At 39.4% G+C, this 26026-nt stretch overlaps 1 protein-coding gene across 8 annotated transcripts in view; it reads right to left on the bottom strand.

The window, feature by feature from the left end:
* LOC110674205 (collagen alpha chain CG42342) overlaps positions 1-26026 on the bottom strand; it is a 658184-nt gene that overhangs the window by 201823 nt on the left and 430335 nt on the right. For all 8 annotated transcript variants that reach the window (XM_021838257.1, XM_021838251.1, XM_021838254.1 and 5 more), the window contains 2 exons: positions 13013-13048; positions 12686-12757 (listed from right to left, as the gene is read on the bottom strand). In XM_021838257.1, coding sequence (XP_021693949.1) covers positions 12686-12757; positions 13013-13048 — 108 coding nt within the window. The remainder of the gene's footprint in view (positions 1-12685; positions 12758-13012; positions 13049-26026) is intronic.

Genomic DNA, 26026 nt, shown 5'->3' with positions numbered 1-26026 from the left:
TTGGTTTCAGACTCATTATGCCAAACATCCATTATGCCAAACGACTTTATGCCAAACGACCTACCACCATAACGGTTTAACTAAAGTGTAATTTTTGACGAAATTCAAACTAATTATCTCAAAATCTGATAGCCTTACACAAAAACTGTCTTCAGTGAACTTGTTAATCTCGTTAAAATCTACAACTTTGCTGAAGATACCATGAAGCTGTTTCTTCAATATGTTTAGTTATGTCATTTATGAAAAATCGTTTAAAAATTCACTTTAGTCAAACCGTTACTGCTTCCAAGCTTGTGATTGGAAAAATCATTCAAAAATATATGTTAAAATTCAAGTTATGTCTGATGTTCTGCCAAAATTTCATTCAAATCGGTCTATAAATAACTGAGATATAGCTTACCAAAATTGGTCATTTTGTATGGAAAATCGAAAAAGTTGCAAATGTTTTGTCCAATACTGTATACAATTATTGTCCAATCATGACGATGCAATAAAAATTATGGATGATAATGTAAGATTTTGTCTATGTTTTTGATATTCCTGATAAGATACAGGAAAAAGAACGGCGGTCATGGCAGTCGGTAGTTTTGACAGATGCGCTTGAAATTACAAATTACCGAAACTTCGGTAAACCAAACTGATTAACGACCGTTCAGCTGTTGAGATTTCGGTAAATAAATTACCGACTTCGGTGATTTCAGATAAGTGTGTATGTTTATTAGAATTGTATAAACAGGCATAATGCCGAACCATACAAAGTTTGATTATATATTACATAAAAGTAACGCTTTCATGAAAAAAAATGTTGTCATAAGCATGAAACGAGCTCACCAGTTGGTAATCCATCCTCGACTGAACACGAATATCATTTCGCACTCACACAGCACGAACAGCAAAACTTCTCGGCGCCCCGAAAAACGAACCGTCTTGCTTGGGCTTCCCGAAGCACTGCCCAGCAAAATGCGCGAAACGAAACACAAAACCAAACTCCCGGCGTCCCGAAATCGAAGCGTCTTGCTTGGGCTTTCCAAAACACTACAAACAACTTTCCAAAACACTCCGATAGTTTAAATCCCGTCGAACCACTTGCTTATATTGAATCTTAGACCATTCCCTTCTCTATAATCCAACTCCTTAATATATATAAGGGCGTCGGTGAGTCGTTGGCCTTAACATCATCATATTTTTGGAAATTTTCATGTCTTTTGACTTCCGATAGAACAGCTACCCAGACAACCAAAATGTACGCATAACGAAATCACCTGGAGGCTCTATATGTGCAAAATTTCACTTATAAGATGTTGCGAAAGGGCCTTCTACGTACAAAAGTGGAGGCGATATGCGTGCATATATTATGTGATGAATAATAACACACAATGCGAGTGTTTAAATATTCTACCGAACTAACCTGCAATATTATGCGACTTAACTTATGATAACAAATGATGATTTGACAGCTGCTACGGATTGATCCGATTTACTTGGTACGTGTGTACGGGACGAAACAAAATGTACAAATGAACTCAGAAAAGAAGTGTTTTATGCGAGGAAACTCATCAATCTGACGATTTTATCCACGGTGTTTAGCGAGTTTGATGTAATTAGTATGAATAAACGAGTTGTAACGTGAACTTCCATGCGATTTCTGGTTGTCTGGGTATTTCATTAAAAATAGTGTTTCATATGTAATTCCCACGCAATGCAGCGCATAACAACTCATAACTAAAAGTATTCTGATCCCAAGTTCCACTTATGAGGGGCTTAAAATCATTCAAAAACATTTGGCCAGAACATCAACCATAAAAGTTAGAAGGGAGTGCATGCAAATTTATCGAAAAAATACCAGAAGAAAGGCCCCCACAAGATTCGGCCCTGGGGGTGTCAATATATAATGATACGCCATATTTGGCACAGGGTCTACATAAGAACACCAAAAAAATGAAGAATCTTTGGGGCCTTCTTTGGCCAAGTAAGGAGAAACTTCCAATCTTCTAAGGAGAAGCTTCGAAGCTTCTGAGGAGAAACTTTTCATGCTTCTGAGAAGAAGCTTCGAAGCTTCTGAGCTTAAGTATCCAAGCTCCTGAGAAGAAGTTTTCAAGGTCCAGAGCAGAAATTTCCACGCTTCTAATAAGAAGATTCCACCTTGCTGGGGAGAAGCTTCCAAGCTTCTGAGGAAAAGTTTCCAAGCTTTCAAAGCTTCTGAGCTAAACTTTTCAAGCGCATAAGCAGAACCTTCCAAGCTTCTGAGTAGAAGCTTCCAAGCTTCTGAGCAGAGGCTTCAAGTTTCTGAGCTGAAACTTCCAAGCTCCTGAACAGAAGGTTCCATAGGACCTAACAGAAATTTCCAAGTTTTGAGTAGAGCTTTCCAAGATTCTGAGCAAAAGTTTCCAAGTTTCTGAGCAGAAGCCAAAAGAAGCCTCCAATCTTCTAAGGAGAAGCTTCCAAACTTCTGAGGAGAAGCTTCCAAGCTTCTGAAAAGTAGCTTCCAAACTCAGTTGAAGATTCCAAGCTTCTAATGAGAAGCTTCCAATCTTTTGAGGAGCTCCCAAGCTTCTGTGAAGCATCCAAGCTTCAGAGAAGAAGCTTCCAAGCGTCTGAGGAGAAGTTTCCAAGCTTCTGAGAAGAAGCTTCCAATCTTCTGAGGAGAAGCTTCCAAGCTTTTGAGCTGATTTTTCTGAGAAGAGGCTTCCAAACTTCTGAGAAGAAGGTTCAAAGCTTCTGAGGATAAGCTTCCAAGCTTCTGAGAAGAAGCTTCTAAAGAAAAGCTTCCAAGTTTCTGAGGAAAAGATTCCAAGCTTCTGAGCAGAAGCTTCTAAACTTCTAGAGAGAAGCTTCCAAGCTTTTGAGCAGAAGCTTCCACGCTCCTTAGCGAAAGATTCCAAAGTCCTGAGCAGGAGTTAACAAGCTTTTGAGCAGAAGCTTCAAAACTTCTGAGGAGAAGCTTTCAATCTCCTGAGAAGAAGCTTCCAAGCTTTTGATGAGATGCTTCCAAGATTTTGATGAGAATCTTCCAATCTTCTGATGCGAAGCTTCCAAGCTTCTGAGGAGAAGCTTCCAAGCTTCTGAGGAGAAGCTTCCAAGCTTCTGAGGAGAAGCTTGCAATTTTCTAAGCAGAAACTTTCAATCGTCTGAGAAAAAAGCTTCCAAGTTTCTGATGGGAAGCTTCCAGTCTTCTGATGAGAAGTTTCAGGTTAACGTACATAAGTTTGGGTTCACCTCCTAAAAAACATACAAAAGTGTGCAGGCCATATCTCTGCGATTACACGTCCAATTGAAACTCTCTAAGCCACATTCGAAAGGCAAAGAGTTATTCTTACTTCGTATGTATTTTACCAAAAACATTTTTTGAATTTTGAATACTAAATTTGTACTTAAAGTCGTGACATTCTTCAAAAAACACACTGAAAAAACAGCTAATTTCCTCAGCATTGGATCGACCAAAATTTTAAAACAAGGTGTCATTAGAATCGTAATCTTATATTCTTTGAAGAGCGCTCACGAAATTTTTGCGGAAAAATCTGGAAACTATTCAAAATCAATGAAACAGTCATTCAAGTCATCGTGCAAAAGTTTGGGTTCACCCCTCAGTATGGTGTATCGTACAAAAGTTTGAGTACACCTGAACGGCACTCAAAACATTTTTGTCAATATCTCAGCCATTTTTCGCGTTGCGCGTAGCTCGGTCACTTAGTCGTGGTCTGGGGACTCACGATGATCAGTCGGTCACTCACGGTGTTCATCCACTCCCTGTGGGAACTCTCGACCACAGAGGCGTCGACAGGGTGGGTTGTGTAAGGGACTGCACTCGGATGAGTTTAAGACGCACATGTTTACGGCTCGTTACGTACGTTAAAAATAGTGTTCTGTGAAATTTTCAGCTTTCTAGGTGGTGATTTAAAGGTGGCCCAAAGCCGGTGGAGGTTTATATGGAAATTACAAAGGAGAAATTTTGAAAAATGTCCCAAACACGTTAGTACCCTAAATTTTCAGAACAAACTTATCATTCCATAGTAAAACCTCATTCTTCAAACCATAATGAAGGAATTTGCTGAAGAGAGCAATTCAATCCGATGGATAAGAGAAGATATACTAACGAGTTTGTTTGCTATTATATAGCTTCATTGGGGATTATAGCCCTGAAAATATCTACAAAATTTCCAAACAAAATAATCTCAAAAGGGAATTGTTGCTTTAGCAATATCCTTCATCGAGGTTTGAAGAATGAGTTTTCACAATGGGATTATAAATTTGTACTAAAAATTCAAGTAATAACGTGTTTGGAACATTTTTCCAAATTTTCTCCCTAATAATTTCCATGTAAACTTACATCGTCTTTGGGCCATCTTTAAATCACCACGTAGAAGGCTGGAAATTTCACAGAACACTATTTTTATTGTAAGGATTGTAAGGAAGATATGGGAGATTGGATTTTCAAATATTTTTAAATTTTGAATCGCCCTAATGTACATGTACTTGGCTGTAAAACAGTTATATCAAAATAAGAAAATGGGAACACTTTTCACTAAAATTTTAACCAATTGCTCAAAAAAAATTGTTTTAAAGAAGGGATTCAATTAAAATATAAGGCGATACAATGCCAAAAATAACTAAATCAATGTGGAAAATAGTTGGTGTAGTCGTTCAAATGGAATCTTATCATGTAATAACGGTTTATTACAATTTGAACAGAATATGACAATGATCGCTCACTGCGTGTGAAGCGGTTTTCTGAAACCGATTAAATCTAACAATGCAAAACAATGGCTATATCACAAAGCTGCTATAAAATTACGCTTTTAAAACATATTTTGATTATAGAGGATCGTATTGATTTATTTTAGAACCATGTAAGCCCTGTTTCACCTATTCGAGTAAATTGCGCATTCGAGTACGTGTTGTGTTGTCATTCGGGTAAATGTTTTTCGGGTAAATGTTTTTTGGTATGGTTTCTGATTCTGGGAGAGGATCTAATGACAAGAGTTGGCTTCATGGTGATACTGCTGCTACTGCTCATGTGGCAGCTCGGTCGGTGTGGACATCAAGTTCCATAGGATGCAATTTGCAGTGACAAAACGCGAGAATGCGCACCCGCGGAAGGAAGCAGCAATTCAGAGTTTAATTTTACGTAAATGACCTGCCATCGTTGGCTCTCGTTGGGTTCTCGTCTAGTTGGCCACGCTTGATGTTCGTTGGACCGGTAGGGATCGCAGTATGCTATGACTGTGACTTTTTTTTGACGCTCTCACATTCACGCTTGACGACCGATGACACTGAGAGTAGGCGTATCAGTTTGCTACATCGCATCGCATCGTAGAACAGGCCATCGATGAGGACGGGTTTCACGTCGTTGGGTTATCTCGCCTATTATCTGGTGTTAATCTAGATGGGATGGTTCTTCCGTGTGTCACTTTCGCTGAACTCTTCGTTCATTTTCTGGCTGACCATTGAGGCCAGGTTGAGCGTGAAAAGGTCCATAAGGACATTGAACGACATCCATCCAATATGGTCCTACCGATGGTGTTCACTTATACGGCCGTTTTGTGCGCCATGTGGATGTGGGATTTTGAACTTGGTTGGATGCTGCTTCTTGTTAGATTACCGATATCGCTGTCCATAAAGAAACTGAAATTTCTCCATTGGAGAGGCATGAATGATACTTTTGTAAGTCAAGCTTTATAGCCATTGAAATTTTATCTGGGCTTTGGAAAAGCCGTAATAAAATTAGAATCAAATGTAGATAGTCAATCGAATCGAAATCAAATCGAAAATCGAGTCAAAATTAAATCGAAATCGAATCGAAATCGAATTGAAATCAAATTAGAATCTAATAAATAACACAATATCAGTTTCTTAACATCATTTCAATGTTATTGATTCGACATCTATTCACATGAACTGGATCGCAATGAATTCAATATGGCCATCTAACGTCACAGCCCAGTTAACACCGTTGACCTCGGTGACGTTTCGACATCGAGAATGGACAATTTTCATTCCACATTTCCGATGAACAGCATACGCTGTTCCACACAAACTGGAATCAGTGACATCCGTCGAAATGATTCCAATTTCTATGTTCGCAGAATTTTATTTCGTTCCCGAATGACATGGTGTCCGAGTGGAACACACGTCGTGTTTCCTGCTAATTAATATCGAACAATATGGAATCGATGAAGCTCTCCTGACAGCGATATAAGTGTCTATTAACGTCGAACGCAACCAGCAACCGATCCCAGTAGGCAACGGAAGGCTTCCTACCCATGTCTAGTTAATTAATCATAATTACATCATCGAATTGGTCTCTGCGGGTGTTCTCAGCTATGTCTTTCTGACATGCGATTCCAATGGAATCAGGCGTCGTCGCCTTGTTTCCATATTGATCCACAGTGGGAATAATCGGACCAGTTTTTGGACTTATTTAGAAATGGATGAATCAGAATCTTGAAATAATGCATTTTCGTTGAATATATACTTAAAAAAAAAGATAGGTTCAGGTTTCATCTTATACAAATTCAATTCAATTTTGATTTTATTTCGATTCGATTTCGATTCGATTTCGATTCGATTTCGATTCGATTTCGATTCGATTTCGATTCGATTTCGATTCGATTTCGATTCGATTTCGATTCGATTTCGATTCGATTTCGATTCGATTTCGATTTCGATTGATTCGATTCGATTTCGATTCGATTTCGATTCGATTTCGATTCGATTTCGATTCGATTCGATTCGATTTCGATTCGATTTCGATTCGATTTCGATTCGATTTCGATTCGATTTCGATTCGATTTAGATTCGATTTCGATTCGATTTCGATTCGATTTCGATTCGATTTCGATTCGATTTCGATTCGATTTCGATTCGATTTCGATCGATTTCGATTCGATTTCGATTCGATTTCGATTCGATTTCGATCAATTCAATTTCGATTCGATTTCGATTCGATTTCGATTCGATTTCGATTCGATTTCGATTCGATTTCGATTCGATTTCGATTCGATTTCGATTCGATTTCGATTCGATTTCGATTCGATTTCGATTCGATTTCGATTCGATTCGATTCGATTTCGATTCGATTTCGATTCGATTTCGATTCGATTTCGATTCGATTTCGATTCGATTTCGATTCGATTTCGATTCGATTTCGATTCGATTTCGATTCGATTTCGATTCGATTTCGATTCGATTTCGATTCGATTTCGATTCGATTTCGATTCGATTTCGATTCGATTTCGATTCGATTTCGATTCGATTTCGATTCGATTTCGATTCGATTTCGATTCGATTTCGATTCGATTTCGATTCGATTTCGATTCGATTTCGATTCGATTTCGATTCGATTTCGATTCGTTCGATTCGATTTTCGATTCGATTTCGATTCGATTTCGATTCGATTTTCGATTCGATTTCGGATTCGATTTCGATTCGATTTCGATTCGATTTCGATTCCGATTTCGATTCGATTTCGATTCGATTTCGATTCGATTTCGATTCGATTTCGATTCGATTTCGATTCGATTTTCGATTCGATTTCGATTCGATTCGATCGATTCGATTTCGATTCGATTCGATTCGATTTCGATTCGGATTTCGATTCGATTTCGATTCGATTTCGATTCGATTTCGATTCGATTTCGATTCGATTTCGATTCGATTTCGATTCGATTTCGATTCGATTTCGATTCGATTTCGATTCGATTTCGATTCGATTTCGATTCGATTTCGATTCGATTCGATTCGATGATCGATTCGATTTCGATTCGATTTCGATTCGATTTCGATTCGATTTCGATTCGATTTCGATTCGATTTTCGATTCGATTTCGATTCGATTTCGATTCGATTTCGATTCGATTTCGATTCGATTTCGATTCGATTTCGATTCGATTTCGATCGATTCGATTCGATTCGATTCGATTTCGATTCGATTTCGATTCGATTTCGATTCGATTTCGATTTCGATTTCGATTCGATTTCGATTCGATTTCGATTCGATTTCGATTTCGATTTCGATTCGATTTCGATTCGATTTCGTTCGATTTCGATTCGATTTTCGATTCGATTTCGATTCGATTTCGATTCGATTTCGATTCGATTTCGATTCGATTTCGATTCGATTTCGATTCGATTTCGATTCGATTTCGATTCGATTCGATTCGATTTCGATTCGATTTCGATTCGATTTCGATTCGATTTCGATTCGATTTCGATTCGATTTCGATTCGATTCGATTTCGATTCGATTTCGATTCGATTTCGATTCGATTTCGATTCGATTTCGATTCGATTTCGATTCGATTTCGATTCGATTTCGATTCGATTTCGATTCGATTTCGATTCGATTCGATTCGATTTCGATTCGATTTCGATTCGATTTCGATTCGATTTCGATTCGATTTCGATTCGATTTCGATTCGATTTCGATTCGATTTCGATTCGATTTCGATTCGATTTCGATTCGATTTCGATTCGATTTCGATTCGATTTCGATTCGATTTCGATTCGATTTCGATTCGATTTCGATTCGATTTCGATTCGATTTCGATTCGATTTCGATCGATTCGATTTCGATTCGATTTCGATTCGATTTCGATTCGATTTCGATTCGATTTCGATTCGATTTCGATTCGATTTCGATTCGATTTCGATTCGATTTCGATTCGATTCGATTTTCGATTCGATTTCGATTCGATTTCGATTCGATTTCGATTCGATTTCGATTCGATTTCGATTCGATTTCGATTCGATTTCGATTCGATTTCGATTCGATTTCGATTCGATTTCGATTCGATTTCGATTCGATTTCGATTCGATTTCGATTCGATTTCGATTCGATTTCGATTCGATTTCGATTCGATTTCGATTCGATTTCGATTCGATTTCGATTCGATTTCGATTCGATTTCGATTCGATTTCGATTCGATTCGATTTCGATTCGATTTCGATTCGATTTCGATTCGATTTCGATTCGATTTCGATTCGATTTCGATTCGATTTCGATTCGATTTCGATTCGATTTCGATTCGATTTCGATTCGATTTCGATTCGATTTCGATTCGATTTCGATTCGATTTCGATTCGATTTCGATTCGATTTCGATTCGATTTCGATTCGATTTCGATTCGATTTCGATTCGATTTCGATTCGATTTCGATTCGATTTCGATTCGATTTCGATTCGATTTCGATTCGATTTCGATTCGATTTCGATTCGATTTCGATTCGATTTCGATTCGATTTCGATTCGATTTCGATTCGATTTCGATTCGATTTCGATTCGATTTCGATTCGATTTCGATTCGATTTCGATTCGATTTCGATTCGATTTCGATTCGATTTCGATTCGATTTCCGATTCGATTTCGATTCGATTTCGATTCGATTTCGATTCGATTTCGATTCGATTTCGATTCGATTTCGATTCGATTTCGATTCGATTTCGATTCGATTTCGATCGATTTCGATTCGATTTCGATTCGATTTCGATTCGATTTCGATTCGATTTCGATTCGATTTCGATTCGATTTCGATTCGATTTCGATTCGATTTCGATTCGATTTCGATTCGATTTCGATTCGATTTCGATTCGATTTCGATTCGATTTCGATTCGATTTCGATTCGATTTCGATTCGATTTCGATTCGATTTCGATTCGATTTCGATTCGATTTCGATTCGATTTCGATTCGATTCGATTCGATTTCGATTCGATTTCGATTCGATTCGATTTCGATTCGATTTCGATTCGATTTCGATTCGATTTCCGATTCGATTTCGATTCGATTTCGATTCGATTTCGATTCGATTTCGATTCGATTTCGATTCGATTTCGATTCGATTTCGATTCGATTTTCGATTCGATTTCGATTCGATTTCCGATTCGATTTCGATTTCGATTCGATTCGATTCGATTTCGATTCGATTTCGATTCGATTTCGATTCGATTTCGATTCGATTTCGATTCGATTTCGATTCGATTTCGATCGATTTCGATTCGATTTCGATTCGATTTCGATTCGATTTCGATTCGATTTCGATTCGATTTCGATTCGATTTCGATTCGATTTCGATTCGATTTCGATTCGATTTCCGATTCGATTTCGATTCGATTTCGATTCGATTTCGATTCGATTTCGATTCGATTCGATCGATTCGATTCGATTTCGATTCGATTTCGATTCGATTTCGATTCGATTCGATTCGATTTCGATTCGATTCGATTCGATTCGATTTCGATTCGATTTCGATTCGATTTCGATTCGATTCGATTCGATTCGATTTCGATTCGATTTCGATTCGATTCGATTTCGATTCGATTTCGATTCGATTTCGATTCGATTTCGATTCGATTTCGATTCGATTTCGATTCGATTTCGATTCGATTTCGATTCGATTTCGATTCGATTTCGATTCGATTTCGATTCGATTTCGATTCGATTCGATTCGATTTCGATTCGATTTCGATTCGATTTCGATTCGATTTCGATTCGATTTCGATTCGATTTCGATTCGATTTCGATTCGATTTCGATTCGATTTCGATTCGATTTCGATTCGATTTCGATCGATTCGATCGATTTCGATTCGATTTCGATTCGATTCGATTCGATTCGATTCGATTTCGATTCGATTTCGATCGATTTCGATTCGATTTCGATTCGATTTCGATTCGATCGATTTCGATTCGATTTCGATTCGATTTCGATTCTGATTTACCGTTCGATTTCGATTCGATTTCGATTCGAATTTCGATTCGATTTCGATTCGATTCTCGGATTCGATTTCGATTCGATTTTCGATTCGATTGATTCGCTTTCGATTCGATTTCGGATTCGATTTTCGATTCGATTTCGATTCCGATTTCGGATTCGATTTCGGGATTCGATTTCGATTCGATTTCGATTCTGATTTCGATTCGATTTCGATTCGATTTCGATTCGATTTCGATTCGATTTCGATTCCGATTTCGATTCGATTTCGATTCGATTTCGATTCGATTTCGATTCGATTTCGATTCGATTTCGATTCGATTTTCGATTCGATCGATTCCGATTCCGATTTCGATTCGATTTCGATTCGATTTCGATTCGATTTCGATTCGATTCATTCGATTTCGATTCGATTTCGATTCGATTTCGATTCGATTTCCGATTCGATTTTCGATTCGATTTCGATTCGATTTCGATTCGATTTCGATTGATTTTTCGATTTCGATTTTTCGATTCGATTTCGATTCGATTTCCGATTCGATTTCGATTCGATTTTTCGATTTTTTTTTCGATTTTTTTTCGATTCGATTTCGATTCGATTTCGATTCGATTTCGATTCGATTTCGATTCGATTTCGATTCGATTTCGATTCGATTCGATTCGATTTCGATTCGATTTCGATTCGATTCATTTCGATTCGATTTCGATTCGATTTCGATTCGATTCGATTCGATTTCGATCGATCGATTCGATTTCGATTCGATTTCGATTCGATTTCGATCGATTTCGAATTCGATTATCGATTCGATTCGATTTCGATTCGATTTCGATCGATTTCGATTCGATTTACGACTTGGAAGCTTCTCCTCAGAGGCTTGGAAGCTTCTCCTCAGAGGCTTGGAAGCTTCTCCTCAGAAGCTTGTAAGCTCCTCCTCGAAGCTTAGAAGCTTCTTTTCAGAAAGCTTGAAGCTTCTACTCAGAAGCTTGGAAGCTTCTTCTCAGAAGCTTGGAAGCTTCTTCTCAGAAGCTTGGAAGCTTCTTCTCAGAAGCTTGGAAAGCTTCTTCTCAGAAGCTTGGAAGCTTCTTCTCAGAAGCTTGGAAGCTTCTTCTCGGAAGCTTGGAAGCTTCTCCTCGGAAGCTTGGAAGCTTCTCCTCGGAAGCTTGGAAAGCTTCTACTCGGAAGCTTGGAAGCTTCTGCTCAGAAGTTTGGAAGCTTCTACTCGGAAGCTTGGAAGCTTCTCCTCAGCAGCTTGGAAGCATTTTCTCAGAACCCGATGATTTCTTCGGTCCCTTCAATCTTCATACAGTTTCCCTCTCCAAATCACGATATCTCCATATCTCGATGCGTTCTTGTTTATTTTCTATCCGTATGTCGATATAACCAATATCAAATGTTACTAGATCAGATTTTCGCGATTACAAACAAATTAGGAGCGCGAAATGACGTCTGCTTGTTTTTTATTTTCTCTATTTTTTTGACAACTGAGCAGTTTTCAATCTAGTATTCATTAAAAATATGTTCTTTGTCTTGATCGCTCCATATCTCGATTGACCCTTCGATATCGAGATACATCTATACTACTATTTCAAGATTCCAGTTCAACGAGTTCCAAATAAATCTGAGTACAAATCCAAATTTACCCACTGTGACGATAGAAGGCGATTTCGATCGAAGATAGGAACTCATCTAGTCAAGTGGTTCCGCGAGCGATTTGTCACGTTTCAGGACGCGTAACGGGGTTGCGTGTGTTCTCCATCACTGTCTATGGTGAATCGATGAAGCGGAAACGGGACGTGCACTAGGCAGATCGCACAATCGTCTGCTAATTTCTGTTCGTGAGACACGTCCTCTCAGATTTCATCTCTCCGTCGTAATTGACTCGATTGAAGGTGTTTCCTTTCATTGGACGAAGCCTAACCCTGTACTGGAAAACGGAGAACATGCCCACTTACTCAAAACAGCCCCCAAATAGATAAATTACCTTCACTGTCTGGAACACGTCTATCGGTGGCAATCCGACTTCACCTTTGGAGCCTTTGTCCCCGGGTCGTCCCTAGAGAGGCACAGGAAAAAAAAAGAACAGGACAGAGATTTTAATTGAAAAGTTGCACCATCGTCAGCTTCGCCTACTTGGGCACAGACAGTCAGTCAGTCAGCACAAATTGAGCGTAAATCCATGACATACTACGTACACCGAAACGGACGACTAGCCTACTGTCTGTGCCAAACATTAAAAAGAACTTTCGATTTTTCACATTGACCCCAGAGCGCAGACACAGGGCTAGCGACTGGTGGATGGGACACTTACCGGTTCGCCCTTGGGACCGTCCAGTCCGATTGGCCCCTGGGTTTGTTTTTGTTCCGAGGATCCGCAAAACAATGGACCGCATCGTTTGTGTAGATGTTGTTGTTGGCGTTGTCCAGCATCCGAAGCAGTGTTGGTTTGTTTGCCAGTCGAGACGTCGCAGTTGGGGAAATGGGGGCGAGAAATAGAGAGAATAGAGGTACAATCCGATTAGTTGGCTGGTTATATCCGACGACGACGACGACAACGATGGCTAGACGAAGCATCTGTTTTTGTGAAGAGTTGCCTCAAAACACAGAGAGTGCGTGTTTCGTTTACTTTTATCGTTGGAAAGATAAACAGAAAAGTAATAAATTACTGCTGGGGATGGTTAGCTCTGGTTGGATGACCGGGGAGCGAAAGAGAGATGCTCGGAAGCTGATAGTAATAGACAGGGCCCCGAGGTGGATCTAGAGACTTTGGTCGGGTGCACCACATGCAAATCGAGGGAATCGGAGAGTTCCAGGAGGAGCACCCCAAAACCAGACGGAGCAGGCTGTGGGTTCTGTTTGCTTTAGGTTGGGAATGAGTGTACCTAGTGTACATAATCCAAGTAAGCTGACACAAACTGGTCGACGGATGAGATGCAAATGGTTAAGTGGTTGGTCAAACTGGATGGGATGATGCATGCTAGGCAATGGGTTCGTCCAGAGGACAGATGAATTCGAGCGTTGCGTTTTGTGTGATTTCGAGTTTTCAGGTTCACCATTATTTGAAAAGTTGTTGAGTGGCAAATTTGAATCATATCAGGATGTTTAGCTGCAAATAAAGGCAAGAGAGAGGGAAATATACTCTTATGTTCGGATGTAGATTCAATCGACTGTATGAATTAGGTTTAGTTGATCAACTAGAAATTTTAATGATTATTCGAGTTCAAGTAAGCAATTACCTTGCAAGACTCCGAAACTGAAGCAAGGGATTTTTAAAGAGAGAGCTATGTTTCCTCAGTATATAATATGTTATTAGAATTTCTGAACAAAAGACAAATTTAAGATCTCCATGTTCTTTGCAGTTGCTCAATATTTTATTACCTATAAGTAGATGAAAAAAACGAATTTAGTACTATACCATTTAATTCCACTAGAGTTGAACTCTAGTGGAATTAAATGGTATAGTACTAAATTCGTTTTTTTCATCTACTTATAGGTATTCTACTAAACAGCTCGAAGATTTATTATCATTTTATTACCGTTTTGACTCATATTCCGAAAACTTGAGGCCAACAGTGACTTCAAATGCATCTGATTTTCATAAACTAGCTTATATTTGTGTAAATTTTAATTTCTTTGCAAAGTCTAACTGTTAGCTGTTGGGTGTACCGATAATAATGTTAATTTAATTAGTTTTAGTATTGATTTTACGTAAAAGTACGGAACAACATTTTGATTCAAATGCCGAACACTGTGTTCATTCTGTCTCATAATCCGAACACCCTGATTCAAATTCCGAACAGCACGAATAAATCGTATTCAAATGAATAATTTTGCAAATAAATTTAATTGAGCTTGTTCTACTGGTCTCAAACTAGAGAATCATCACTACTTCCGCGGTATAAATTATATTGGAGACGTTAAAATTTAATTGCAATTGACTGCTATTTCCTTGTTATTTGGTGACATATTTCAGCGAAACATTTCAACCAAATCGCCATACAAAAACCGAGTGTTCGGAATATGAGTCTGTTCGGAATTTGAGACAAAACGGTATAACGTAATAGAGCAAATTCAAGAATGTCATGAAAAGTATACTACTGTGACTTTAAAGATGGTTCAAAAAATCGTTTTTGTTCCACACTGCTTATTCGATACTAGATCAAAATCTGAGTTTCCGCCCAAAATTTGAGCTCATTTGGATGAAAATGGAGAGTGCACAAACCCTTCAAAGTTTGTATGGGAATTACTATAGGAAAAGCAATCAATCATGGCTACTATGTTTCACTGCATACATCCAGTGATGCCTGCAGAGCAGCTCAATCATTATTTGCGAATATTTTCAACTCATGCTGAAATCAATATCTAATTACTGAGGCGTCCAATTTTAATACGGTCTTCGGCAAAGTTGTAGCTGACAAATGCATCTAACAGTATCAGCATAGCCCTAACACTACAGAATACATGGGTAAATCTTATGACCGATTGAATAAATTGATTGCTTTTCCCATAGAATTACAAAACAAACTTTGAAGAGCTTGTGCAGTCTCAGTTTTTATCCAAATGAGAAATTAGAATAAAATATTGTTCGAAAACGGTCATCTTCAAAGTTGTTCATATTAGTTAGGCCCTTTGTTTGGTATTATTGAAAATTAAGGTGGACCACCTTTTCATAGAAATTGTGTAACTAACTATATTATTAGTAGAAATTATATTATACATGCTTTAGCAAAGTTGTAAACCATTCAATTTCAAGCAACTTCGCTCAAAAAACAGTCGTCTATGAACGACTTTCAGAACTAACCAAAACGCAAAATTTACATGCAAAAAGATTGTTGATATCTATTTTAGTTCAAAATTTATTAAATTTTTTGTGATAAAAATCTTTTTTTTTTCAAGGCATTTTATAACAGCTATAAAATAACACATCTGTAATTTTTTGCTATAATATACAATTTAATGTTGTTTTTTGGATGCCGTCAAAAGATTTTTTTGTGTTTGCCACAAAGAGAGATATTCTCAATCAAAGTAGGCATGTTTTTGTGAGAAAAACAATAATAACTCACAAACGGAAGGAGATATTGAGTTTCTTCACTCACCAAATTACGCATTTTTCAAAGCTTTAAAAATGTTTCATAGACTACTTCGATAAGAGATTTGAATTGAAAACGCTAGAGCCAGAAAACCAATTTTGTTCGGACCACCCTATGTTATCGTAGGAAAAAAACTCTAAATCGGTCAATTTGAAAGATACAAAAAAACTTTTATTAGAAAAGTTGCCTGAAATTAAATGGTCTACAACTTTGCTGAAGCATGCATCATATAATTTCTACAAACGAGAAAGTTAGTTACAAAATGTCTATGAAAAAATGATCCACCATAATTTTTAATAGCATCAAACAAAAGTCTTAACTAATACAAACAACTTTGTAGATGACCGATTTCGTCTAATGCTTCATTCTAAAGCTCAAAATGCATCTTTCCGCGTAAAACTGCTGCACCCTAGTGACTATACCGTCAAATTGGGTACCTTTTGCAGTACCAAGGGACAAAATGCAGTACTAGAAGGGGTACCTGTCGTAACGCTTATCCCATTTTGAAACGAAATCCGCCGAACTTACGGCTGAAAAACAACACGTTAGATCGTGTCAACATATTCCAACAGACTAAATTTGTATCGTCATCATCGAACAGCTTAGAACCTTCAGCCCGAAGCTAAGTACCGATCAATCCCCGGAAGCCAAACCCTCATAACTTCTCGCTCTATTACGGAGAAAAATTGCCTTAGTTTGAAACAACCAATCTGTTGTTTGAAAAACAAGGTGAACATTTGGTTGTTTCAAACTGTGTTTTTGTTGGCGTAAAACTAAGATTTTTATTCAAACAAACTCGATTACAAATGTCAAGCGAAACAATTGTTTTCTTGTTTGTTCCAAAATATTTTTCGTTGAATTCAAATAAAAAGTCGTGGAAACTCCAATCAAGAAATTTGTTTGTTTCAACCAATGTCAGAGGTTGCGTCAAACTAAAAATTTGTTTGTGCAAAATACAACCCAAACTTTAGTTTGAAAATAACTAAAATTTGGTTGCATTTACCGTTTTTTTTCTCCGTGTACCCATGCCAAAGCATCCGTCTCCATCCGAAAACGATTCAATTCCCGAATCACATTCCGACAATCTTTGCAGTGAAAGGCGAACAAATACTACCATAACCCTTATAAGCCATTTTACAAGACGGTTGTATGACGTTTTCTGGCGGGCTACTCATTATTGTTGTTTAAAAAACTATGTGAATGGCGCTGGTTACATTTTTGTGTGTGATGACGTTTTCGTTTCTTTCTGGCTATTTTTCTACTCGGTTACATGTTTGATGTTACCAGTAGATAAAAGAAGTTCTTCTCTGCCTGCTGATTTTAATTTTACTGAGGAAGATTGAAAAGCTCGTTGGACGCAAATATTGAATAAGCTACTCCCAAATGTGGCGCTAGAAGAAACGTATATAAATGGGCCCGCCAGCAAGTTTCAAAGCTGATAAACAAACAAAAAACATATGATTCGAAACGTCTTTACGCGGTTTATTTCATTTCTACTTATTTATCCCATTATTTTGGTTTTCCTTTTTATAGCAAGTTTCGATCTGCACCAGACACGCTAAACATTTACAACTCATGTCTCGTTATTATTTTTTTTAATATGTACAGTAAAACTTATATCTACTACAGTACCCACTCTGAACCCGACTACCGTTTTGACTCATATTCCTAACACTTAAGGCCAACAGTGACTTCAAATGCATCTGATAGGCATAAATTAGCTGATATTTGGAAAAATTTCAATTTATTCGCTAAGTCTAACTGTTAGTTGTTGGGTGTGCCGATAAAATTGTTTATTTTAGCTTATTTAGTATTGTTTTTACGTTAAAGGATGGAACACCATTTTGATTCAAATGCCGAACACTGTGTTCATTCTGTCTCATATTCCGAACTCCTTTCTCTTTCTCGCACCTATCATTTGGATTCTCTTTCATTCCATCTACCATTCCCTCATGCCGTTCGCGGGCATCATTCGTATGCAGAACGATATGTTAACACACACAACCATAGTGCCTCATCGTCATCCTTCATTTCATTCCTATCGAAGAGCTTTTCTGACACTCCTGTAAACTTTCGGCTACCAAACTGTACACGCTCAATCAATTTCAACAATTTATACAGCTCATTCACTACAGGTTCGATTCCCGCTTCAACCTTTGAAACTTTTCGTCAGGAATGTTTTTCGGTTGTCCTACTGGAGCATGCTTGTTTAGTGTTAAGTTACAGTCCATTTCAAAAATTTCAGCGATTAAAGCTTATAAAATTATCTTCTCAAAAGTATTTTTTTGAAAATTTTCCACGATTTGGAGCATAGTTTTCCCGGCTTTTCTTTACGAATTTTCTCAACGGTGGAAAATTTTGTGGAAAACTTTTTCCAGTTAATATTTTTTTATTCCTGAGAAAATTTGCTTTCATTTTCATAAAAAAAACTTTGTTTCTACGATGCTTTTTTCTTGGATTATGATTTAAAAAAAAAAAGATTTTGGGTTTCAAATTATTTGGAAGAACACATATAAATTCTTTTTTTTTTTCGATTGCATGAGTTGGCTCAATCCATATTCTCTGAAATGATTATTATAAATGTTTAACAGGGATCTGGAAAAATCTTTCACAAGAGTTAGTAAAAATTATCCGCTGAATCAAGAAAGATTTTTTCGAGAAAATTATAAGTTTGAATCAAACAAAATCCATTGCTTTCCATAATACAGCCAAGTCTTCCTTACTCGATAATTTGTATGTAGATATCAAATTAGAGAACCAAAGTAAAAGTTGGTTTACATGGCTACTTCGATGACCCTTGGATTGAATTTGGTTTTGTGTTATATGACTCGAAACCTCCCCAACTCGATGGTTCCTTCTATATCGAGTTATGAAGACTTGACTGTACATCCTAGGCATCGCTTTTATTAACCTTTACGTTACCGACTCCGACAAGGCATTTTAAAATAGCTGCCATTTCGTTAATTTCCATTCGATTTTCGAATTAACAAGATTATGACTCATGATATCATGATTTCAGAGTGTTTTCAGCTTATGAAAATACAAGATGTTTTGGACTCATGATATCATGAATCAAATGGCCGTAACGTAATACACGCGTTATGCTGTTGTAACGGATTGCTCGGAATCATGAATCACATGCCTGACATCATGAGCCGCGCATCCGTTTATGATCGACAACATAAAAAACATAAAAAAGGAAGAGAGTGAGATTCAAACCTAGAACCTTCTGATTGAAAGTCTCGTATCATACCACACTACCACCTTATCATGTCAAATAGATCGAAACGAATGAAATGATGCAATGCATCCGATTAGTGTTGTTACTCTGGATGTTGCGCATATGATGAAATCATGATTATGACTCCAGGAACCATGATTTGTGGTCCTGGTATCATGACCTATCCAAATTATGAATTTCATGATTTGTAAATCATGATTTGGGAATCAGATTTTTATCCGTGTACGAGTTCCAACGCTTGCCGACTGATGGGATAACTTCACAGTACCGCCAACAGCTAGACGAGAAGCTGAGAAAAATTAACGTTTTGAGATATGTCAATAGCCTGTGAAACCCTATCCACGATGCCGTGACGACAATGGCACTGAACATGATTGGCACTGGTCAACGACGCAGACGAAACGACTGGTTCGATGAAGAGTGCCAGAGAATGATACACATGAAATATGTCGCCAGAAGCCGTATGCTTATGGCCGGTATCCGAAAGAACAGAGAGCGGTACAGGGCAGGGAGAACCAAAGAAATGCGAATCCACCGCAGAAGGAAAAGGCAGCACGAAGAAGCTGAAGCTCCAGATAGCATTAACCGGAACGATATGCGGAGATTTTATGCGACGATCAATAGCGCGCAGCACAATACCTTGCCAGTGCCCGCAATGTGCAACTATCGAGAAGGGAATTGGCTGACTGATAAAACGGCGATGGCTGCCAGGTGGATTAAGAATTTCAAGTAGTTGTTAAACGGATAAAATGGAAATGTAGCGAAAACCGGATGAACATTAATTATGACAATCAAGCTGTAGATCCTACGATCATAGGAGAGGTTCAAAAGACTATCAGCGAGTTGAAGAACTGTAAGGCTGCTGGGAAGGATGAGATTCTGGGACACTTGTGGCTTGAGACAACGACGTTCCCTGCTAAGTGAAAAGACCTGTTGCGACTACGAATAGGAACTTTTACGGAGCGTTGACGTTGAAAGAAGCAGAAAGCCTTCAGGGTTTACGATCGTATGCAGACAAACGTTCGGAGCAACTGGAGAAGTATCGCCCAAGATCGACGAGAAGATATAGCTCTACAATGTACAAGACGAGAACTATTATTATTCTCAGCCATGATTGAAACATAGTAAAAGTTGATTACATGGCTAGCTCGATGGTCCTTTGAATTGCAGTAGCACTAATTTTGTGTTCTAAGGCTAGATCCTTAGCTCAATTATGGTCCCTTCCTTTGGAGTTTTTAAGAGTTGGTTCTGCATTCTTAAAATAAGGAGACCATTTTATTGTCCGAAATATATTTGATGCAATACATTACTCATTTCATATTTGATACAATACATTACCCATATAGCAGTAGCGATATACACACAGCTATTCAGCAAGACTATGCTAAGGGTCGTGGGTTCGAATTGAAGAGGATCTTTTCGGATTGGAAATTTTGTCGATATCCCGGGACTCTTTGTCTTCGTGCTTGTCACACGACGAATACTAAAATGATCAATTGGCAAAGGAAGCTCTCAGTGAACACTAGGTTGAAAAACAGGCTCTGTCCCAGTTAGAAAAAGATGAAGAAAAAAAAACTGCTCTTCATTTGCAAATGTTCAACATTTCCTTCCGCCCTCCATCCCGCCAAAGAAAAATTCCATTTTCCCACTTGGGAGCAGGCATCCTCCGACAAGCCGACAGGGCAGATACGACGTATATTTCAGCATAATGCCAAACATATTTCGCACATTTCGCCGCGGTGTTTGCGCTGAAAACTCATGGCCTGCTCTTCTGGCCTACATCAGTTCTGCCACCGTTTGATACAGCTGTTCTTTTCATCGCTCTTCTCTTTGGCTGTAAGAAAACAGCAACGACCATTACATTAACTGCCATCAGGGGCCCATTTTTGCCTGGTGCCGCTCTTGAATAGGAACACAGTGCAGAAGCATTGTGTGTCTGATATAAAGTGGAGTGTGTTATGTTTTGCGTTTTTTAGGAGATCCCGATCAGAATCACATAACAAAATTCCTATCACATTTCCAACACATTCCTAACACATTTTTATCAACAGAAATTGAACAATTCAGAAGTCAAGAGGGGTTTTCTTCACGCTTGTTATATGTTGTGTAACAGATTTTTAACAAATTTTACTATATTTTTCAAAATTAAATTTCTACGTTTGTTGTTAATAACTTCCTATGAAAATGTTCAACTTATTTCACAAAATTTGCAATTATTTGTTGTTTTGTAACATTTTTAAATGTGTTTTCATTTTAATAGAATCTGTTTTATTTGGTGCAAATTTTGTAAGAATTTTTGTGATATAAAAAATCTTATCAAAGAAACACATTCTGCTACAATCTTGTTTCTTCCGTCTGGTCGGGATCCGGAGCATCGTCGTTTAGGGCACTCGTCCAAAAGGTAGGCCGAGGGAATGGGCCAACAGAAAAACACGCATCAGCATCAGCAGTTGGAGAAGTTTTTCTCGCACGTTTCGCGCGAGATCGGAATTTGCAAGTAAATTTGAGTTAGTGAGTGCGGTCCGCGTTTGGTGGAGGGTCGTTGAAGCGGGGGAAAATTGCCAAAGGTGTTTCCTTTTATGTTGTGCTTGGGTGCTCCAAGTTCTTTTACCTTCTTTCTCGATTCCCTCTCGTGTTTCTGCACATTTAGCTGAAGATACATCAGTTTATGTTTTATTGCGTGTTGTTTAACGCGTCCGGTATTGTTTTGTCAGTTTGTGAAGAGGCGGCGTTCTTTGTGGTTTAAATTAAATTGTTCATGAACCTTCTTCTTGAAGATTGGAAGCAGCAGTCAGTGATGGGGCTATTAGGGATTGCATGGAAAGTGAATGTTGTCAGAGCTGGCTCGATTAAATCCCCATCCAAGCAACCGTCGCCCCGTATCAAGCGATTCATCCATCACAACTTTACAACTCCCGTATGTGCCTGCTTGGATCGACGTCGAAGCAATCGTTTTACTTTTATTCATAATTTATAATGCATCAGGTATGAGGAAAAATTATGCTCCCGTCAGTACTCGTTCTGCTCGAAGCATTTTTTTTTTCGGTCTCAACGCAACGCTGCAGCATATCAACTTTTATCTCGTGCGGAGAAACATCCCGCCTTAGCACGTGAGCTCGCCCGGAAGCGGGGGAAATGTTTTACCATAAGCACCTACATCCTGGCCGGATTCCGGGAAGGTGACGGTTGGCAGCCGCATCTCGCGAGATGTCTGGCAGTGCAAAAAAAAGGAGAAATTGCATCGCGTGCAGTACGCGGAAAAAGTTGATCGGGGAACAATCGAAAGAACTCGCGGCGTGCATTTTCGCTAACAAACGATGACGATGCTCGCTGCGCGCTTACCATGGCCTCCTAGATCAGCTACAAGATGTTCGGTTCGTTGACGACAGCAATGACGATGAAGCGCGACAGAACAAGAAGAAAAAAAAAACTTTTCAACTAAGGAAACCCCCCGAAGCCAGATGGAACACGGTTGGCCGAAGCCGAACATGATCTTCGAGCAGAATGGAATTGAATTAAATTAATATAAATTAGATGGTAATGTTGAAATAACATTTAATAATGGACCGCCTTGTAAAACACCATCGAATCGCTTGAAGCACTCGGGGGCCATGTTGGAGAAGGATGTGGGTTTGACTTTCCGGGGGCGACTTTAGCAGAAGATTCCTATCAGCACACGTCAAACTGTGAGAGCTAGACGGATACGTGGGAAACCACCTTCCTCAGGTGGAGAGGGAAAGACGAGCAAAGTTTTGACGCGCTTTTATCGAACCCCCACCCGAAAGCTAAAGCACGGCAAGTAAAGCGTAAAGCGAACGGAGCTGAGCGGAATCGTTAAATGGGCGGCGAAAAGTTTTTGGATGGCGCAGGGTTTCCATTAGCGAGCAAAATGACGCAGAATTGGGTTGAAAGTGTTTGCTCGATCGATACCGGAGGGGCGGGTTCTGAATTTTAAAGCCTTCTTGAAGATAGTCCGAATGATGAAGTTGTCGCAGAGTAGTCAAACTTGAAATGACTGAAAAAAAGCTGTTTGTGTCACAGTAGTTATATCCAGTACGAAATTTAGCTAAATGTTCAATTTTTGTATTATGCATTTGCAGTCGTTGCATAAATTGTAAAAATCAGAGAATTTCTAAGATAAATATTATATTTAGGTGGTACTGATGGAATGGGTGTTGTTACTTTTCTCCTAATTTCAGTTCCCCGAAAGTCGTTTTCCTTAAGGCGAAGTAGGCCGTCATTGGAATTTGTACACGTCGTTGATGATTGTTGCTAAATCAAGTCACAATTTTGAGTTATAGAAAATCGATTGGTATTGCACTGACGCAACTGAAAAAGTATCAGCATACTTTCTGCATGTCTGTGCACATCGTGATACTTTTCCGGATCAATATGAACTATGCGGACTGAGTTTTTTCACTTCGAAATTGCGATCCGCAATGTCATCAAAGCTGCCAAAGCCAATGACGGTCTACTTAGCCTTAAAGCCAGTTCCCCGAATATCAGATTCTCGAACACCCATCTTTCTCTTCTTCTTCTTGGCATTAACGTCCCAACTGGGACAGAGCCGGCTACTCAGCGTAGTGTTCTAAGAGCACTTCCACAGTTATTAACTGAGAGCTAGCTTTGCCTTAGGTGCCATTTTCGCATTCGTATATCGTGTGAAGTCCAGGAAATTTCCTTTACGAAATGATCCTGGACCGACCGGGAATCGAACTTAGACACCATCAGCATGGCTTTGCTTTGTAGCCGCGGACACTAACGACTCGGCCAAGATAGGCCCCAATCACCCCGTTTCCCCGAATAGCATATTTCCCGGAAAATATTTGGCACTCATAAATTGTCATAACTTTTTACACATCAAGGTGGTAAAAAAAACAGTCATCTGGTATGCACTCTATTTCACTTGATTGGCGGTTTTCGTCCATTTTGGCAATATGTGTTCATTCGAGAGTGGCCAAATATCTCCTTCTTTTGGTTGTTCATCGTTCTTTCTAGTTCACAACCCTGTCACTGAAGACTGTTCTAGCTCCTGTTTGAACCGAGGAAACGGGTCATTTGGGAGAAATAGGCGATTCGGGGAACTGGCTTTCGGAGAAGTGACATTCGGGGAAAAGTAGCACAATCGTTGAAATGATGAAACATATGCACGTTTCTATATTGAACCATAAAAGAGACTCAGAGATAAATGGCTGGGCATGACGTACCATTGGTACTTCACGTACCTAAAGGAATAGAATAGACCACTCTGTGCGGTCCTTAGCCTCCTGCCCAGCAACTCCTATCCCTACCTACTCGCGGTACCGGCCGGGGTACGAGTAACCTTAGGTAAGATCGGGTAACCAACCCCGGTTGGAGCTATGGTCGTATGCTGACAGGGAAGGGGAGGGGGGTTTGCTTTGCTTTTGCTTCTGCAAACCTTGAGCGTCTGTACTCCATGTTAGGAGCTGCTCACAACAGCGTTTGTTTCCCATGTCAGCCGCCCCTGACATCATCGTCATGATCATCGTCCGAGTACCAGAGAAGGACTCCAAGCTAAACTGCGCACTATGGTCCTCCGAACAGTTAGGGGGTCAGTGTCAAGCCCTGCAAGCCAGCCGTAAAAAAATCAAGCAACGAATAATCAACGAGAGAATACGAACCGGGACAATCGGCGAAGACCACAGCGACGTAAAGGGATTACCGATTAGAAGCTCGGTACGTGGAGCTGTAAATCTCCCAACTTCGTCGGGAGCACACGCATACTCGGCGACATGCTGAAGGACCGCGGATTCGGCATCGTAGCGTTGCAGGAAGTATGTTGGAAGGGATCAATGGTGCGAACGTTAAGAAGTAACCGTACCATCTACCAGAGCTGCGGCAACACACGAGCTGGGAACAGTTTTTATAGTGATGGCCGATCAATGAGAGGCTCAAAGGCCGGTTCTTCAACTTCAGCACAGCTACCCAAGCTACGACGTCAAAATCATCATAACTAAAATCTAAACGTTCAGGTTTGCCAGGAGGAGGAGTTCAGACCAACGATTGGAAAGTTCAGCGCCCACCAGCTGGCAAACGAGAACAACCTACTGATAGATTTTGCCGCCTCCAAGAATATGGCCATTCGTAGCACCTACTTCCAGCACAGCCTTCCATACCGATACACCTGAAGATCACCACTGCAGATGGAATCACAAATTGACCACGTTCTGATCAAGGGACGGCACTTCTCCGACATTATCGACGTCAGAACCTATCGTGGCGCTAACATCGACTCTGACCACTATCTGGTGATGGTCAAACTGCGCCCAACACCCTCCGTCGTTAACAATGTACAGTACCGACGGCCGCCCTAGTATGACCTTGAGCGGCAAGTGGATGTCGCAACTGCATTCGCGCAGCACCTCGAGGCTGCATTACCGAGAGCAGGATGAAGCCCCTCTTGAGGACTGCTGGAGAACAGTGACAGCAGCCATCAACAATGCAGCTGAGAATAAATAGACAAATCGAAGAAAATAAGAACACACAGCTCTTTTATTTGCCAAATAAAAAGGCTGTGTGTTTTTATTTTCATCACTTTGTTGTTTTGAAGGAGAAAATTGCTTTTTCAGTTTTGACTTTTGTGTCATTTTCTCTTGCACCTTAACGGCCGATCGACAACGGACCGGATCTTTACTGTACGGCAAATCCTCCAAAAATGTCTTGAATACCAAGTCCCAACACATCACCTTTTCATCGATTCTCTCAGAATCCTGAGTAAGATTCTCTCGGAATCCGGAGCAGGATTCGCTCAGAATTTTGAGAAGGATTCTCTCAGAATCCTGAGCGGGATTCACTCAGATTTCTGAGCAGGGTTCTTTCAGAACCGTGAGCAGGATTCTCTCAAAATCCTGAGCAGGATTCTTCCAAATCCAAAGAGTCACGAGCATAATTTTCTCTGAATCCCGAGTAGGATTTTCTCAAAATCTTGAGCTGAATTTTCTCTTAATCCTGAACATGCTTATCTCAGAAACCA

This window comes from Aedes aegypti, chromosome 1, assembly GCF_002204515.2.
Source record: "Aedes aegypti strain LVP_AGWG chromosome 1, AaegL5.0 Primary Assembly, whole genome shotgun sequence".
In the NCBI taxonomy this organism is placed as follows: Eukaryota; Metazoa; Arthropoda; class Insecta; order Diptera; family Culicidae; genus Aedes; species Aedes aegypti.
The sequence above is the reverse complement of the archived record's forward strand: the minus strand, read 5'-3'. Positions and strand labels throughout refer to the sequence as shown.